Below are 14,344 nucleotides of genomic sequence, written 5' to 3' on the forward strand. Positions count from 1 at the left end.
TTCACTAATAATAAAAATAAATCTTCTGACTCTTTAGAAAAAAATTATATATATATTAGTTTTCCCAGCTATCAAATTAGGAATAGAGTCGGGGCTAGGGTATAAGTGCATGGAGATCGAGAAGATCTTCCTACCCTTACAGTCCTGATTTCAGTTTGAAAATTGCATTGACAATAAGTTTGCTTGTTGGTAAAGCCAGTGTTGGCATATGAAAAGTCAGATTTAAATTTAGGGCAAAACTCAAAGCCTAAGAATTAATTTTCAGCAACTTGACTTTAAAAAATTGGATTTTATATGAATTGACCTTCTGTAATTTAACTGCCCCCCCCTTAATGTCGGACATTTACATGAGCTCCATGGATATTTGTTTTCTTTCTAGTCTCTTTGAAGAGTAGAGCAGTGTTTCCCAAAGGGGGGGTCCCTGAGGGGCTCGGGAACCACGGGGGGTGGGGGGGGGTGCAAAGGCAGTAGCCCTCCTTTACCCTGGTTATGGGCTTCAGTACTGCAAGTGCTCATTGCCACAGGGGCCCTGGGAAGGGGGCGAAGGATTTAAAGGAAATAAAATATTTAATTGGTGTAAAATAAGGTTTCGTGGTTCTTAAATAGCAGCGGTACACTTTTGCTCTCTCTCAGCGGTACACTTTTGCTCTGAAGAGGCATAATCGCTATGTTGTTGCTGCTCCTCAGGTTCTTATTCCCTGAGCTTCCTGAAGAAGGCAGCACCATTCCTCTCTCTGCTCCTTTGCCAACGGAAAGGAAAGCACCCTTTTGCACTGGGAAGTCAGACTCCAGATCAGAATCCCCGGAGCCAGGGTAAACGGAGCTGCATGGGGGCGCGGGGGGCGGGGGGGAGGGTTGATAGAGAAAGCAGGTGGTGACCAGATGGTCCGATCTAAGGAGTCGCAGGGAAGAGCTGTTTTCCCTAGATCTCGGTGTCCGTATTTCTAAAATGCGGTAGTTGGAATAACTACGTGAGGCTCCCTTTCCACCTCCGACTCTATAAACCACGCCCCAGGAACGTGGAGCCATGCATGACGGAGCAGAAAGGCTGCTGAGCACAGTAACGTCCTGCCCACTAATGACCCAGAGACATCAGCCTCGGGGTGGGAAGCCAAGTAGGTTTTAATGAGGAGAATCCCCGCTGGCCCACAGCATCTGGGGCCCTAGGGAAACTCCTCAGGACTACTCCATCGTACAAGGAGGGAAGGGTAGGAGCACTGCCTTCCTCTAAATTCCCCTCTGTGCCTTCAGCCTGGAGCCGCGGAAGCTGGGGCTTTGTTTCTGTGCTGAGTTCTCACATCGCTGCTTCTGTCCCCACTCAGTTACGTGGTGACGAGTTCTGGATTGCTGCTCCCGGTGCTCCTTCCTCGGCTCTACCCACCACTGTTCATGCTCTACGCCTTGGATAATGATCGGGAGGAAGACGTGTACTGGGAGTGTGTTTTGCGGCTCAATAAACAGCCAGATACTGCTCTTCTGGGCTTCCTTGGGGTGCAGAGGTAAATGGAGTTATGAAGCCGAACCGGACGGTTTTCACGTAATACGCAAACATCCTTATCGGGAATTCAGTACTTTGATAACCGACTGCGTACATGACTTGCAATTCTGTTTTATTTTTGCCTATCAGTCTTTTTAAACAAAACCTTGATTCTTAACAATTTGTTTGGAAAAATTGTGGAGATAAGTAAGTATACAACCTACTTATTTAGCAGATGTTTTTAGTCTTTAATATTGCTTTGAACAATGAAATATCAAGTGGAGTAGCTCATGTTTACATTTAAACTCAGCCATATGAGCTAACCTGCTTGATATCTCATCATTCTTTAAAATAAACTATGTATTTTATATTCACTTTCCCCAGAAGAAAGTTCATTGTATTCTGTCTTTGGCATTTTTTTTTCATTTCTTTTTCCTCCTTCCTGTCCCGTCCTGTCCTGTCTGCAATGTCTTATTTAAAAGTTTTGGAAATGCTCATTTATGTGTGGGGCCTGGTTTCTTGTGATTCCCAGTAGAGTAATGAATGACTACGTTTCTTTCTAAATAAAATTGATCTCTGCCCAGTAATTATATATTCTTTTGATACTCTGTCAAAAGAGAAAACGTTAAATGGCTTAAATTGGAAAATAGTTCCCCCACCCCCAGCGGAATCACGTGACAGTAAAACTGAGGGAAGGAGAGTTGTTGGCCAGTCTTTGGAAACGCCTGCCTTGTACAGGGTTATTCAGTACAGAATGATCAATCTGCTAGTGAGTCCAGCCAAACTAAACCAAACTCACTGTCATGTCATTGATTCTCTATAGGTCAGGGTAGGACTGCCCCGGGGTGTTTCTGAGACTGACATTCCTAACAAGATTAGAAAGCCTCATCTTTCTGACCTTGCAGTTTCACATGCCGTACTTCGCCATCAAAGCCTCTTTTAAAATGTGACAGAATCTCACAAAGCACTTCCAGAGTGTTTATGAAATTATGCTGGACCTCTGCCATAGTGGGCTATAAAGACTAATCAGTGCAGGCATTACTTATAGCGGGCAGGGGGACGCCCTGCAGCTGTCCTCTGCTTGTGGGGGCTCTTCCTGCTAGGAGGAACAACTGCATTAACCACTTGTGGATTCCGTTGTAGGAAATTTTGGCCAGTGACGTTGGCAGTCCTTGGAGAGAGTAAAAAGGTATAGTAGCTGTTCGTTTTCTTGGGTGTGGGGGCCTGAGGTGATAAGGCGTCCCTTTCTTTTGCTAGAACTGCCCCCAGGCATGTGCTCGCTGCAGGTACTCCCTCAGTCTCACAGCCCTTCTGAGTCGCGATGTCCTTGCTGTTCCTCTGTGCCCTTCACCAGTGTCCTTTTTGCAGGTTTTGCCAACCACAAAAGATGCTTGTTTTGCCTCCGCAGTAGAATGTCTGCAGCAGATTAGGTAATCTCTTCTTTGTTGGAAAACAAGATAAAATAGGCAATCTACTAAAATAATCCTGAGATCCTAACATTACCTAAACCCTACGAGCCTCCTTCATCCCCTGGAGGGTGTCAAGAAAGACTCCCCTGAGACATGGACCTGGATTAGCTCAGGCTTGAGGCCTTTCCATTCTCAGAAGTGGTGGACCGCCTTCCCATATCCTCATCTGCATAATTGCATCTTTAGCCAAGTGAGAATTAACCAAGCTTCTCATTTAGAGAAAAGCATCAATTAGGGAACCAAATGAATTATTAGGGAATTCTTCCATGCGGGCCCCAGACAATGGAGGCTTCTCTTCCCAGATCCCCACAGGACTGCTGAGGCCAGCCCCCAGGGGAGCATTGTGCTGGTCCTGCCCAGCATAAGGCATGTGTGCCCCAGAGGGGAATACTGTCAAAAATAAAATGGCTCCACTATGAAAATGGCCCAATAGCTTAGCTTGTTGTCCTTCTGTGACCACAGCACGACATTCACTCCATCTGACAAACTGAAGGTCATCCAGCAGACGTTTGAAGAGATCTCTCAGAGTGTCCTGGCCACGCTCCAGGAAGACTTCTTGTGGTCCATGGATGACTTGTTTCCAGTCTTCCTGTATGTGGTGCTACGAGCCAGGTGAATTATCTGTGTGATTTTAATATTAGTGTCTCGTGGGTTTCCACTTTGTCACATTGCTCAGTCGTACTGGTTGCATTTCCTATGATGTGTCACTATGCTCATTATTCTGTCCCGATCGCAGCATTTCCACTACTCTGGCGCTCCTCCTGCCCCCATTTGTCTCCTATAGATTTATTTTTATTTTTGAAGACGCTCATTACAGGGATACTCTTCACCCACCCCCACCCCCACCCCCCATCATCAGATCTGTGATTTAGATTTCAAGTAACTTGAAGAAATAATTTCGGTTTAAGGTTTAAAGTGCATCTTAGGACTGTGATCTCAGGGAGTCCTCTAGCCTCCACTGGCCTAGGCTAATGGGAATTTGAGTTTTACTCCACTTTTTTCTCTCGTTCTATAAAGATTCAAGTAATGTAGCCCTCCTCAGATGGGTCGGGAGTTGTAGCCAGGCATCATATCATCTAGGTCTTCTGAGCTCTGAATAGATGAGGCTGTGGGGTGACTCAATACTTGGACGCGTCCTACCACTTGCGTTTTGTGAGCCGGTGATCGGCATGTGCTTCCACACTAGGGGAAAGGCCACTTCTTTAACCCATTCCACTATGATGTTAACTTTTTATAGAGATGTTTCTTTTCCCTCAGTGGATTCCGAGGGAAGGAGGGGCACATAAGGGGAAATAACTCGGCCTATTTGTCTCTTTGGGACAGGATTAGGAATTTAGGCTCCGAAGTACACCTTATTGAGGATCTCATGGACCCATATCTTCAGCATGGGGAGCAGGGTATAATGTTCACCACCTTGAAGGTAAGTGGAGGTGTTTATTTAGTAACCCTGTTGCCTTGAACTCTGGTCTCCACTTACCATGTCATACACCCGCCGTTAGCCACTTGTTTTTAGACAAACTCAGTGACAGCAAAATGCTCTCAGAGTGCATGGATTTGGGCAGGGGTGGTGGGGAGGGAGATAGGGCAGAGAAAGCTGATAGCAGCTGAGTTTAATGGGCTCTCAGGATGAACAGAGCCCTTTCTTTAGTCCCATGTGCATTGCTATGTTTTAATTATTTCTTTAGAAGTAAAATTGAAAGTGTTTTGAACTTCTTTCTAGGCCTGTTACTACCAGATCCAGCGTGAAAAGCTTAACTAGGCTGCTGAGGAGCCTGAGAACGGGGTTGGCTGCCGAAGCATTACAGCGCCACCTGGTGTCCTGTAGTGTCAAAAGGAGCAGCACTGACGTCAAGAAGGACATTTCTGGTTGTTATTTCTGAGCCTGTTATGAATGGTCAGAGCCCTGGGCCTGGGGGAAAACGACTGTCCAGTTTAAAGGGAGGATTGAAAAGAATGTAACAATCTGATTAGGCCAGGTCTTGGCCTATGTTAAGTTTCAAAAACATCATCCATCTACTGTTGGAAGGAAAAAAAAGAAGATAACCTATTTCTAAAGTAAAAGGAACATCAACTACAGTCTTAAGAAAAGGTTTCAGTCTAGCTTCTTACATAAAGAAGTTGATGAATATTTCTGAGTTTCTGGTTTGCTTGAATCCATCTGCGGTTCCCCCTCATCCCTTTGCCAATTGGACTGGAAACTACAGCAGCCACACTCTGCCTGCCCACATCCCTTGCGACCTCATATGCATCGGGCTTCTTTGCTGAAGGAAAGAAAGAGGACCCTGTAACAACTAACTACACCCTGACCCCCAAGCGCGGGCTGCGTGCACACAGGAGCCCTGCCTCCTGGCTGGGGAGAACATAGGAATGTTACGCTTGGTCTCCTCACGGTGCCACAGAGAGCCAAGCACACTGGAGTTCAAATGCTGGCGCTGAGCTGCTGTGGACCCTCTCCCGCCCGGGTGCAGGCCTGCACATGGGAGTCAAGAGCTGCATGCAGACTGGGCCTCCCCCTCCCCCCCCAACAGGACTGCGCCAGGGGCTGTCCCGAGCCGAGAAGCCCAGCTGTCCCCCAGCCAGTGCCAGGCTTCTTCCTGCACCGCGCCCTGAAGCCCCAGGGAAAGGCAAAGTGAACTACCCTTTGGCATTCCCATCTCCGAAGTACTGTGACACCTCAGAATTGCAGTGTTTTGCATTTTGCTTTTTAAACAGATGCTCCGATGTGGTTTGAAGTTGTTGGTTTACACTGTGTAGGTAACACTAGAAGCTGTTCTGAATAACATGGGTGCTCTTCTCATCCCATCTCATCTCCTACCCCCCATGGGGGTAGGCGGTGGGCCTCCTAACTAATGTTAATTGACCCAGCTCATGCTAACCACTTTTGAAAAAGGATCATGGTTTCTGCTCTACTTTATAATCAAGGCAAGTGTTTATTAAAGTCCTGTTTTGGAATGTTGGCTGTGAGGTAACAGCCATTTTCATAATAAAATAAATTCCGCTTTCTGCAGTTGCCTTGTGATTACAGGAGTGATACCCAGGGTGGGCCAGGTGAAGACAGGGAAGCCCCGGCCTGGCGGCCTGGCGTTTCCTCGCCTGCACTGTCGGCTCCGCCCGCCCGTGGGCTGGCGGCCCTGTCTGGCTGGGGTTTTGGAGATCACCTTCTCTAAACTAAATGCAAACTAATCATTAAAGCACTTTGTTGCCAAAGAGCAAATTAGCTTTCTGATCCTAATAACCCTGGGACATGTGTCTTAAAAGGAATCTATTATTTCTTTGAATAAAAGGCATACTTTAATCATTACTGACTGACTCCCTGGCCTCCTCCCACCCCCCCAAACCAAATCAGGACAAAGGGAGATGAGGTTTTAAAGTTCTGTTAGAAGTAGTAGGCTTCAGCGAATCTTCTCAGTTGTAAATGACATACATCCTCTCAGGCTTTTTCTCCCACTGCTGTGTTCTACCAGAAGGCGGGTGTTCCTCCGTTAGAAAGGGAACCAGCCGTTCTTCTGTGAAGCACTTTGCGTCTCCACTGGGGCTTACTTTGACCTTCTGAAATGTGCACACACACACCGCATGTTTATAGTACTGCTGGCAAATGTACTGGTGTGGAATGTCGATGAACCCTTTAAGAAAGAGAGGGATAGGATGGAAAAGTCAAGAAAGAAAACTTGAGACCGACAGAAATACTCAGGTGATGGTGGTGGGAAATACCATGGCTTCATGTCTGATGGTCTCAGTTCTAAGAGGAGCCCACGGCAAGTCCTCCTTTATTGGGGTCGTAAGCCAAAAACGGTCCAGTTTTGAGACAGCCTATTAAAGGGATTTTCTATTCATGCTCTTGAGAAGACACCTAAATCTCCAGACCCTTGTCCTCATAAAATACTTGGTCTTCAATTCGCAGTTAGCAACAATGTTCATATCAAGATGAATGCTCACAGCAGCCCCCTGGAGCGGACATGATCCGCAGGAGTCCCCATGAGGCAGCCAAGGAGTGACTGCCATTGGCTTGCTGTCAGAGGCGGGACTCCGCTCAGATCCCTCCTCCAGTCCTCCAGCTCAGCTTCCACGGCTGCTGAAATGCCCTTTCCTCGCTGGACTTCACTGAACGTTCCTCAAGTAAAAACTCAGTTATAAAAAGATTGACTAAAGCTACTTTTAATAATTTTTGTTGTGAATTAGATATCCAATTTCTATTGCACAATTAAAGCTCTTCATCAAACCCTGCCAATAGCTTGCCTTACCCAGCTCCAAACTTTGACCCCTCTTGTGTCCTACTGTCTTGCTCTTCCCACAAGCCAGCACCGGTCTACCTGCTAGCCCAGTGCTTCATCGCCCTCCCTCCCTCTCCCACCCTCGGGAACTAGCAAAGCGTATTCCCTTTGGTTTGACCTTTGTCTTGATTGTTTTTCGTCATAGCAGTGGACTCATACCGTGCCTGTCTTTGTGACTGACTAGGTTCACTCAGCGTCCTGTTCCCCAAGACCATGAGGTGCTTCCAGGTATCACCATCGTGTGTATATGCCAATGTTTCTTTATGCTTTCTTCTGATGCGCGTTTAGGTTGTCTTCTTAGGTGTAGTGCTTACACGTTGCGCTACGATCCTCAGAGTTAATGGTTCAAAACCCACCAGCTGCTCTGCGGGAGAAAGACTGGGCTTTCTAACCCCGTAAACAGTGATAGTCTCAAAACCCCAGGGGGGTTGGGGTGGGGATCACTATGAGTCAGCAATGACTCAATGGCAGTGAGTGTGAAAAATCTCCCGTGCTCAATATGCTCCCAAATGTAATCCTCAGCTGTGTGTTCGTAAAGTGGAGTGTCAAGGAAAGCCCTGGCTTGACTTTGGGATCAAAGGACGGATGGTCCCCTCCACTCCTACCTGCCATTTGCCCTTTACCCTTTGCCTAGTAGTAGCCTTTCTTGTTTGCTGAGTGATACCTTCTCCTGAGTGTTCTCAGTGACCTCTCTGCACAGCGTAACATTTTGAAACAGAGCAGTAGCTCCATTCTGAGGGAGAATGGGCGTGGCAGTGGTTTCGCAGGGGGCCGGCCAGAAGGGACTGATCGATGGCTCTCTGTGAGATGCTCCCGGGCATCTCCGCAGTTTTCACATTGAAGGTTATGGAGCATCTATTATCCCCAAAGAGTTATTAAGAAAAATATAAACCATTTTGCTGTTAACGATGTGTCACCAGTTTGGGAGAGGAAATACTAAAGGGGAAAAAATGATGTATGTTAGATCTTTCAGGGCAAGGTACACTTAAGATTCGTGACAAGGGAGGCTTGTGAGTGATTTAGTGGTTAGGCAAGGTCAGCTGTGGATTAAATCAAAGAGGATATAGAGGTTTTATCCAAAGCAGCCAGGTGACTTTGTCAGCTAATGTCCCGCCCACGTTTGCTGACACTTCTCACCAGAACAGAAGCAACAGTGCCTGTCTGCAGCTGTAGGTAAGAGGCCCCACAAACTGAACTTTGTGTCTTCTATAAATGTCTAGTCCTGTTACTTTTTGCTGGCTCAAGATACATTTCTGGGTAATCTAATCCAAATGGCTTTGGTTTCCTATTTGTTGGTTTTTTAACAGTTCTATTGACATGTATTTCATGTACAATATAATTCATTGCTTCAAATATATTTCTAGAAGGTGTGAAACCATCCCCCACAAGCAATTTCTGATCATTTTCTTCATTCTTGTATCCATTGTGTCCTTATTGCCCCACCCCCACCTGAACCTCCCTTGTTACCGCCCTCAGGTTATATTAACCTAGTTAGTGTCCCTCTAGATCTACCTACCAACTAGTCTTCTAGTCACCCACAATCTATGGAGACTGCGGCTCTGAGAGAACAGGCTTTGTCAGGGAGCCATTTCTCAAGGTGTGGAGATGAGGGAAATTGAACTTTGAGCTTAGTTCCGGTTGGTGGCCTTTTGACTCAGCCAGAAGCCAGCCATTTCTATGGGGCTTGTTTCTCCCTGGGCATGATAGAGTGTTTCTCAGGGTTGGTCTCGTGGAAACCATTTTCCTGGAAAACGAACATGAGAGAGACAAGATCGTGGCATTGAATAACAATGACTACATTTTCAAAGTTAGTACCAATACTGATTTTTAGAGAAATGCTTAGGACAAGTGCCCCAGGCATAATGCAGCTCCTAAGATAATGACAAGAACAGGCAGCCCTGTGCATGCGTAAATATATTTATATATGAGGATGGGGAAATAGATCTGTGTGCATATATTTATACCTAAGGTAGCTGAAGGACATTGTGCCTCCACTCAAGTCCTCCCTCAATGCAAGAACACTCTGTTCTATTAAACTGGCATTCTATGATGCGCACCTTCCCAACACGATTGCTGAAGACAAATGGGTGCATAAGCAAATGTGAAGAAAGCTGATGGTGCCCGGCTATCAAAAGATAGAGCATCTAAGATCTTAAAGGCTTGAAAATAAACAAGCAGCCATCTAGCTGAGAAGCAACAAAGCCCACATGGAAGAAGCACACCAACCTGTGTGATCACGTGTTGATGGGATCGGGTATCAAAGAACAAAAAATCATATCATTGTGAATGAGGGGGAGTGCAGAGTGGAGACCCAAAGCCCATCTGTAGGCAACTGGACATCCCCCTTACAGAAGGGTTTTGGGGAGGAGGCGAGCCAGTCGGTGCAATATAACACTGATGAAACACAACTTTCCTCTAGTTCTTTAATGCTTCTGCCCCCCCTCCCCCAGCCGACTATCATGATCCCAATCCTACCTTACAAATCCAGCTATACCAGAGGATGTACACTGGTACAGATAGGAGCTGGAAACACAGAATCCAGTACAGATAAACCCCTCAGGACCAATGATAAGAGTAGTGATACCAGGAGGGGAGGGGGGAGAAAGGGGGAATAGATCGCAATGATCTACATATAACCCCCTCCCTGGGGGACGGAAAACAGAAAAGTGGGTGAAGGGACACATCGAACAGTGTAAGACATGAAAAAATAATCATAATTTATAAATTATCAAGGGTTCAGGAGAGTGGAGGGGGATGAGGAGCTGATACCAAGGGATCAAGTACAAAGAAAATGTTTTGAAAATGATAACACATGTACAAATGTGCTTGACACAATGGGCGGATGTATAGATTGTGATAAGAGTTGTACGAGACCCCATTAAAATGATTAAAAAACAAACAGGCCAGCCTTCCTGAGGTCCTTAATCAGGGAAGGGTTACAAATGCTTGGATATGACTTGTCGTCCCCATCAAGAGTAGGAAAGTCCCCGTAGGCAGAATGGGTGCAGAAGCAGGATAGCAAGAGACTTCCTTCGCCGTCCTCTGCCAGGCATTCTCCAAGCTCACTGCCATTGAGTCAGTGCTGACTCATAGCAACGCAGTGGGGCAGCGCGTAAAGCCCCCTTGGGTTTCCAATGCTATTAAACCTTTACAGGAGCAGACTGCCGCCTCTTTCCCCTGTGGAAGAGCTGGTGCACTTAAAGTACTAATCTTTGATTAGCAGCCTGGCTCTTAATCCCCTCCACCACCAGGACGCCTTTGCCTGGCACTGACAGGCTGGCCCAATTGAAGACTAAGACAAAAAGGAGGGAAGAACTTTTCATTTTTACTACTTGTCAAGACTACTTCAATCCGTCTTTGGAGTTTCGTGTTCCTTGTCTGTAAAGTGTAGGCATTGCGTTAGAGTCTCTCTAATGTCCCCTCCGCCCTAAGGACGTGTATTTGGTGGGAATGGAGACAGGATTCAGCAGTCCCGGGATGTCTGTGGAGGGGAGGAATGGCAAGGCTGTCTGGAGTTGAGCTGCCTCCCACCCCAGGAGGGAGGACTCAGCTGCCAATGAGCTCCTTGAAGGAGCCCAGGTTTCCTATTACTTTCCTATCTTGGCTTGTTTCCCACCCTCTCCCCAACTATAGCCAGAAATGCTGAACACTTGCCATGACCCAGCACGGTTGCAGCCCTGAGACAACAGCAGTGATAGGCCAGGGCTCTCCTTGTGGACATTGGACCCTGAACAAGCCATGGATAAGAGCATTGTGGAAAGTAATGAGTTCTGTGAGGACGATAAACTATAACGCTGTCTTAGCTCCCTGTAAGGAAAAACCATTTTATGGGATTTCTTTCTGTGAATTTATCATGGGAACCTGGGGATAACCAGGTAAACCGCCTTTAGGATCCACCTTAGTTATGGAGTTGAAAAGTAAGGAGCCTTTTAGAATATATAGGTTAACTCTTCCTGCAGCCCAGGAGTTGACTGTTGGCTTTATTAGACCACTTCCTCCCAAACAATGTTACTTGCATTAGAAATTTTGTTCTGGGTCTGATCCTCAGGGACCTCAAAGTAACAACAAAACACTTTTTAAAGTCTGATAATTCTCTGATAGAAATGAGAAAGGCCAGTTTTTAAAAATTTGTTGGTAATGAAGCATTCCTTCAATATGTAAATATGACCATAACTATCATGCAGCAGATCGTGTTGTTTTTAATCAAAAACCAAACAGGGATGTGCACATGTGTGCATTGCAGCACTCTGCACAATTGAAATAAGATGGTGTGTGAGGCAGGGTGCTCTAGAGAAACAAAACTAGGACACTTATGATTATATAGATAAGAATAGGTTTACACAGCGAGAAGGAATGTAACAGCTAATTTAGTCCACACAGCAGCACAGAGGGCTCAGTTCAACTCACTTCTGTGGAACAGTTGGTATACTGGAAGTCCTTCAACTCACATGAACTACCAGGTCCAAGGTCAAGGAAGCAAACATCAGAGTCCTCCCTCAGGCAAGGCAGGCAGTCTTCTGCCTAAGGCAGCAAACAGAGGGGTGGGTCAGTAATAGTCAGTAGTAGTTCAGGGAGCTTCCAAAACAGGCCCTGATGGGATCTTGAACTCAAGCACAGGGACAGGATCCACCAGCCTCAAACTCAAGCAATGTTCACGCCAGCAGCATGGTGAAGCACGTCTTAAAGGAGCCTCAAGTTCTAGCAACAGGATTCGCGAGGTGGCTTGGCCCACAGATAGTGTAACACACAGGTTGAGGCAGAGAACTAGCTAAAGCAGCATCACACTGGTCCAATCACTAAGGAGCAAGAAGGAAATGGGATGCTGGCTGTCTTATTTATTTTGATTGTCCTCCAATCAAACTGTGACCTAATTAAACTCCGCCTCCTACATGTTCCTATTGGCCTAGTTGGTACAATAAACCTAACTATCACAGAGGGAAGCAACCCAGATGCCTATTGGTGGAAGAATGGCTATGTAAATTTTGGTGTATACATGCATTGAAAAAGGACAAATTGCTAAAGAATACTGATGAAACTGAAACAATGACTCGGGCATGAATGGATTTGGAGGACATTATGTTGAGTGGAATTAGTGAATCACAAATGGGCAAATTTGTATGAGACCATTGTAATGAAAGAAAAAACAAAGGATTTTCTTAAGAAAAGAAAGAAACAAACTTTGACAGTTCCCAAGGATGGGAAAGAGAGGGAGGGAGGGAGGAGCAATGGGCTAGAGCAGGGTGAGCAAATGAACGTGGCTCTGAAGTAAAATGTAAAGATATCATTCAGGCAATAGTGGTTTCATTAGTCTACAAATATCTTTAGTGCTCTCAGTTTTTTAAATTGTTGTCAGAGACAGGATCAGCCGTTCATCTCAAAAGTCCACTGGTCCCCGGGCTAGAGGGTAGAGAGGTGCTAATGTGGATGAAGGAGTAGATAATATTCTAACAGGGAGATGAGAGAGAAAAAAACGTGGGGGGAACAGGGCAAACTATGGGCAGGTTTGATGAGTGATTTAAATTGTTAAGTATACAAAGGACCTGAAATCTAACCCCCACACACCTAATTCAAAATGAAAATGTTAATAACCCACTAGGGAAACCGCAGCTTTGAGTGCATGCACACATCATAGTTACAGAGCGGGCTACAGGAATGGGAGCCAGCCCTGATGGTGATGTGCTAGACAGAGGAGTTTACGAGATTGCTTCAGGGCCTCTCCAAGGCAGTCAGAGCATGACTCCTGACTATGCGACACCCCACACAGTGATCTCCATCAAAGACACACCTCCACAAACACCCAACGGAAACTCCCAAATGGTCTTCTGGAAAGCATTTTCCTAGACAACGAGCATGGCGGGGAGCATGAATTCCTCCAGCACGCACAGCTGTTCTTCTGGAAGGTCACCACATGTTCAATATTCTTTGCCATTGATAATTTGATAATTTCCGTTACCTCCAGACTTTTATATGAACACAAACTTTTTCATTTTTTAGCAAACGTGTTAAGTCATCATCTAGTAGATTCCAGCTCACAGCGACCCCTGTACTAACCACAGAGTTCAGCTGCTCCGTGGAATCTTTTCGACTGCCTATGGACCCTCTAAGATTAAAGACATAAACTCCTGTTAAACGACGTTTATTTTGGATCCCTGCATTTAGACTAAACCTAAACCAATCTAGAAACTAAGCTCTAAGAGCGGGCCTCGCCAGCCAGTCACTCTCCACTCCCGCAGTTCTCATCAGTGTTCTGAGAGGCCCTTCTGCCCGCCCATCAAACAGACTGCTCAGAGGGTGGAAGAGCAACAAACGGAATTATTTTATCCTGGTTTTAACCAGGAGAAGAGGAAGCATTTTCTTCACAGGTGGCGATAGTTTGTTTGGAGAGCAAACTCAAGGACAAGGATGTGTTTTCTCCTCTGTGCAGCTCAATGTTTTGTCACGGTGCCAGACCTGCTCAATGCGTGCTGTTGAAAACACACAACAGTTTGCTAAGAGCTGTGTAGTTAGCATGCTTGAATAAGCCCGTGGTTCAAAACCTTGACCCACTGCCACTGTGTTGATTCCGACCCATAGCAGCCCCGCAGGGCAGAGAAGCACTCCCTGGGGTCTCCAAGGCTTTCCAGTGGGACAGGAGCAGTTTCATCTTTCTTCCGCGGAGCAGCTGCTCAGCTGGAACTGACGGCTTGTGCTCTTCTCACAGCACCCTGGGCCACTCAAACTCCCAGCCCCCGGGTAGAGTCCGACTCCTAGCGACCCTATAGGACACAGGAGGGCTGCCCCGGTGAGTCTCTTTCACTGTAACTCTTTACGGGAGGAGAAAGCTTCGTCTTCTCCCTGGAGCGGCTAGAAATGTTGAACTGCTGACCTTGCAGTTTGCAGCCCAATGTGTAACCACTCTACCATCAGGGCCCCCTCTAAATGCCTGAAAATAGATGCCAACCCACTGCACGCCACATGGCAGAGTAGAACCAGGGGCTGTAATTTTCACAGAAGCAAATCTTTTCCACGTAGCCACTGGTGGGCTTGAACAGCTAACCTTTTGGTTAACAGCCGAGCTGTGTAGTCTATGTACTGTTTGTTGGTCCACTTTCCAGTTCTGAATTCCTTTCGAAGCTCAGGCAGGGAAG

The 14,344-nt window shown here is 46.3% G+C and overlaps 1 protein-coding gene across 3 annotated transcripts in view; it reads left to right on the forward strand.

Moving 5' to 3' along the window:
- Positions 1–6,222, forward strand: part of ALS2 (alsin Rho guanine nucleotide exchange factor ALS2) — a 74,227-nt gene extending 68,005 nt beyond the window's left edge. The window contains exons 28-34 of one of the 3 annotated variants that reach the window (XM_075530330.1): positions 688–813; positions 1,323–1,499; positions 2,621–2,666; positions 2,846–2,907; positions 3,409–3,558; positions 4,270–4,366; positions 4,667–6,222. In XM_075530330.1, coding sequence (XP_075386445.1) covers positions 688–813; positions 1,323–1,499; positions 2,621–2,666; positions 2,846–2,907; positions 3,409–3,558; positions 4,270–4,366; positions 4,667–4,705 — 697 coding nt within the window. In that variant the 3' untranslated portion in view covers positions 4,706–6,222. The remainder of the gene's footprint in view (positions 1–687; positions 814–1,322; positions 1,500–2,620; positions 2,667–2,845; positions 2,908–3,408; positions 3,559–4,269; positions 4,367–4,666) is intronic. The other 2 variants (XM_075530328.1, XM_075530329.1) reach the window with 2 other exon arrangements.
- Positions 6,223–14,344: the final 8,122 nt, after the last annotated feature.

The sequence above is a fragment of the Tenrec ecaudatus genome, chromosome 13 (assembly GCF_050624435.1).
Source record: "Tenrec ecaudatus isolate mTenEca1 chromosome 13, mTenEca1.hap1, whole genome shotgun sequence".
In the NCBI taxonomy this organism is placed as follows: Eukaryota; Metazoa; Chordata; class Mammalia; order Afrosoricida; family Tenrecidae; genus Tenrec; species Tenrec ecaudatus.